The following is a 2,500-nucleotide window of genomic DNA, read 5'->3' on the forward strand; positions in this document are numbered from 1 at the left end:
ATAGTAATATGCATTGCTAAGAACTTCATTTGGACAACTTTAAAGGCGATTTTCTCAGTATTTAGATTTTTTTGCACCCTCAGATTCCAGATTTTCAAATAGTTGTACCTTGGACAAATATGGTCCTATCCTAACAAACCATACATCAATGGAAAACGTATTTATTCAGCTTTCAGATGATGCATAAATCTCAATTTTAAAAAATTGACCCTTATGACCCTTATGGTTTTGTGGTCCAGGGTCACATTTGTTAAAAGTAAATTAAAAACACTATATAACTAAATGTACAAATATAATTAGAATTGTATATATTAAAAGATGTTACATTCAGGTACAATCAAGCTGGTAAAATGTTGACCAAGCAAAATAACATTTGATACATTTAACAGCATTTTGTGGTTGAATGCCTTTTCAAGAAAAACGGCTCATACACAGAATGAATGGCGTGCGTTTTTAAAAAGATACTAGTGTTCATTTACTTTATGGCAGTACTGCACAGCAGAGGTGATCTGTCTGAAGAAGTGTCTGGCCTCCTCCTCTGACAGTCTCTGTTTGTCCTGAATGTAGTCATACAGCTCTCCTCCGCTCGCGTACTCCATCACCATCACAATCCTCTCTCTGCTCTCGAACACTGAAAACACAACACATTTCATTCACAGAAAGATCTCTCTGGACACACACACACGGATGTTGTGAGACTGTTGATGTGATTTACCCTCATACAGACGGATGATATGTGGGTGCACTAGAGAGGCACTGATCTCGATTTCTCTCTGGATGTGAGCTCTATCCAGATCATCCCTCAATCTCTCCTTTCTAATAGATTTAATAGCCACCTGAAGCACACAAACAGACACATTATAAACAAACACACCACTGAACCAAATACGAATGCCTGCCTGTTAGTATATGGGTCAATGATGAATGAATTTACTCAATGCAATTAATACAGACTTGAATAAACCTTTTCTGCCATGCTCTGTTTTTCTCATACAATTCATATTGATAGTTTTTGTGTGGCTTGTAATCGGAAGTGTTTACATGGCTTAACTGACCGGTCTCATTATAAGGCTTTACAATGTTAACAGTCTTTTATTAATGTATATTATTAATGTTGTACTAAACGTATTAGTCATTATTTTTTGAAAAACTCACGTCTGCCAAATCAGTCATTGTGTAGCCAATATACAGGAAAGCATTATGTTTTTATATGTCACAAGAAAGCCCCAAAACAGTAGGTTTAAATCTATTTAGATTTGTTTAATAAAGGAATTAACAACATGGAATAACCTTAATAAAACAATATTAAAAAATGTATTAGTGATTTGAGCGTTCGTGATATTTTGTTTTTAACAAGAAAAAATGTGTTTTTGAAACTTTGAAAGTAACTTTTAAAATGAATGATTCATGAGAAAGTAAAGTATTTTAGCACTTTTTATTTGGCAGTTATACCGCTTTCAGATTTATTTATTTTTTTCAAAAATATATGAAACCAATACGAATACAAATAGTGCATTTCTTACTACAGTTTTAAAATATTTCTACTTTTCATCATCTTGAACATTTTTCTGTCACTGACCTATAGCATATACTGTAGCTGTCTAAACAGTATAAATAAGTACAGTAATCTAACAACAGAAAATAATTCAATTATTTAATCACTTTAAAAGGTTCAGAATTCCAGCATCCAACTAATATGAATATAATTCAGACTACAGAACAAATATTTTATCCCCATTTTTTAACTGTTCTATATAACAAAAGTGACTTGCGTTTATCTTTGACTTTTGCCACTAAGGTATTGCTTAGTATCTGGCACATATTGGGCTCTGTACGTGTTTTGTTGCATGCAGTGGGTTTGGACCAGCAAACACAAAGCTCCGTTGTAACCCATTAGATTTTTATGATTCCAAAATTCCTTGAAATTCATTAACTGAAATCACGATGTGGCTTAAAGTTAAACTGTGTCATTTCTTTGCTAATATAATCAGCAAACAGAATTTCCTGATATAAATAAAGTAAAGCTAAAGGGATATCGAAATTTAATCCCCCCTAAAAACACCATCTAAAACCTGCAGTGCCATCTGGGAAGCTGCCAAGCAACTCTGACCCCAATCTGGAGGTCTGGAGAGACGCCTCGCTCCCCTGTCACACATGCAGCGAGCACCCGGCTCCTTCTGAATGCTCTTAGTGTTTGTCTGCAGGAATCCCAGCTATGCTTAAGGCTCCTGGATTCCGGAATACTTCACCTCTGAGTCCGGATGAGTGACTGAGTGAGAGAGAGGCTCAGCTGCTGCTCTAATCTGATTGGACACTGAGATTACTTCATTTTTTCCATTAATGCGATATGTTTTCAGGCTGTGAAAGAGTGCAGACAGCAGGCAGGCTTGGGGGAATGTCTCTTTTGTTTTTGTTAAATGACAGACTGAGCGATGAATGAGTGGTTAAATATTTAATTAAGTGTGCTAACATGAGGTCTACATACAGTAGACACGCGTGT

General features: G+C 35.6%; 1 protein-coding gene across 1 annotated transcript in view; it reads right to left on the minus strand.

Moving 5' to 3' along the window:
• Positions 1-2,500, minus strand: part of LOC107601318 (serine/threonine-protein kinase MARK2) — a 24,143-nt gene that overhangs the window by 18,926 nt on the left and 2,717 nt on the right. The window contains exons 3-4 of the mRNA XM_016293472.1: positions 716-836; positions 480-631 (exon numbers count right to left, since the gene is read on the minus strand). Coding sequence (XP_016148958.1) covers positions 480-631; positions 716-836 — 273 coding nt within the window. The remainder of the gene's footprint in view (positions 1-479; positions 632-715; positions 837-2,500) is intronic.

This window comes from Sinocyclocheilus grahami, unplaced genomic scaffold (genome assembly GCF_001515645.1).
Source record: "Sinocyclocheilus grahami isolate Dianchi unplaced genomic scaffold, SAMN03320097.WGS_v1.1 scaffold303.1, whole genome shotgun sequence".
Taxonomy (NCBI): domain Eukaryota; kingdom Metazoa; phylum Chordata; class Actinopteri; order Cypriniformes; family Cyprinidae; genus Sinocyclocheilus; species Sinocyclocheilus grahami.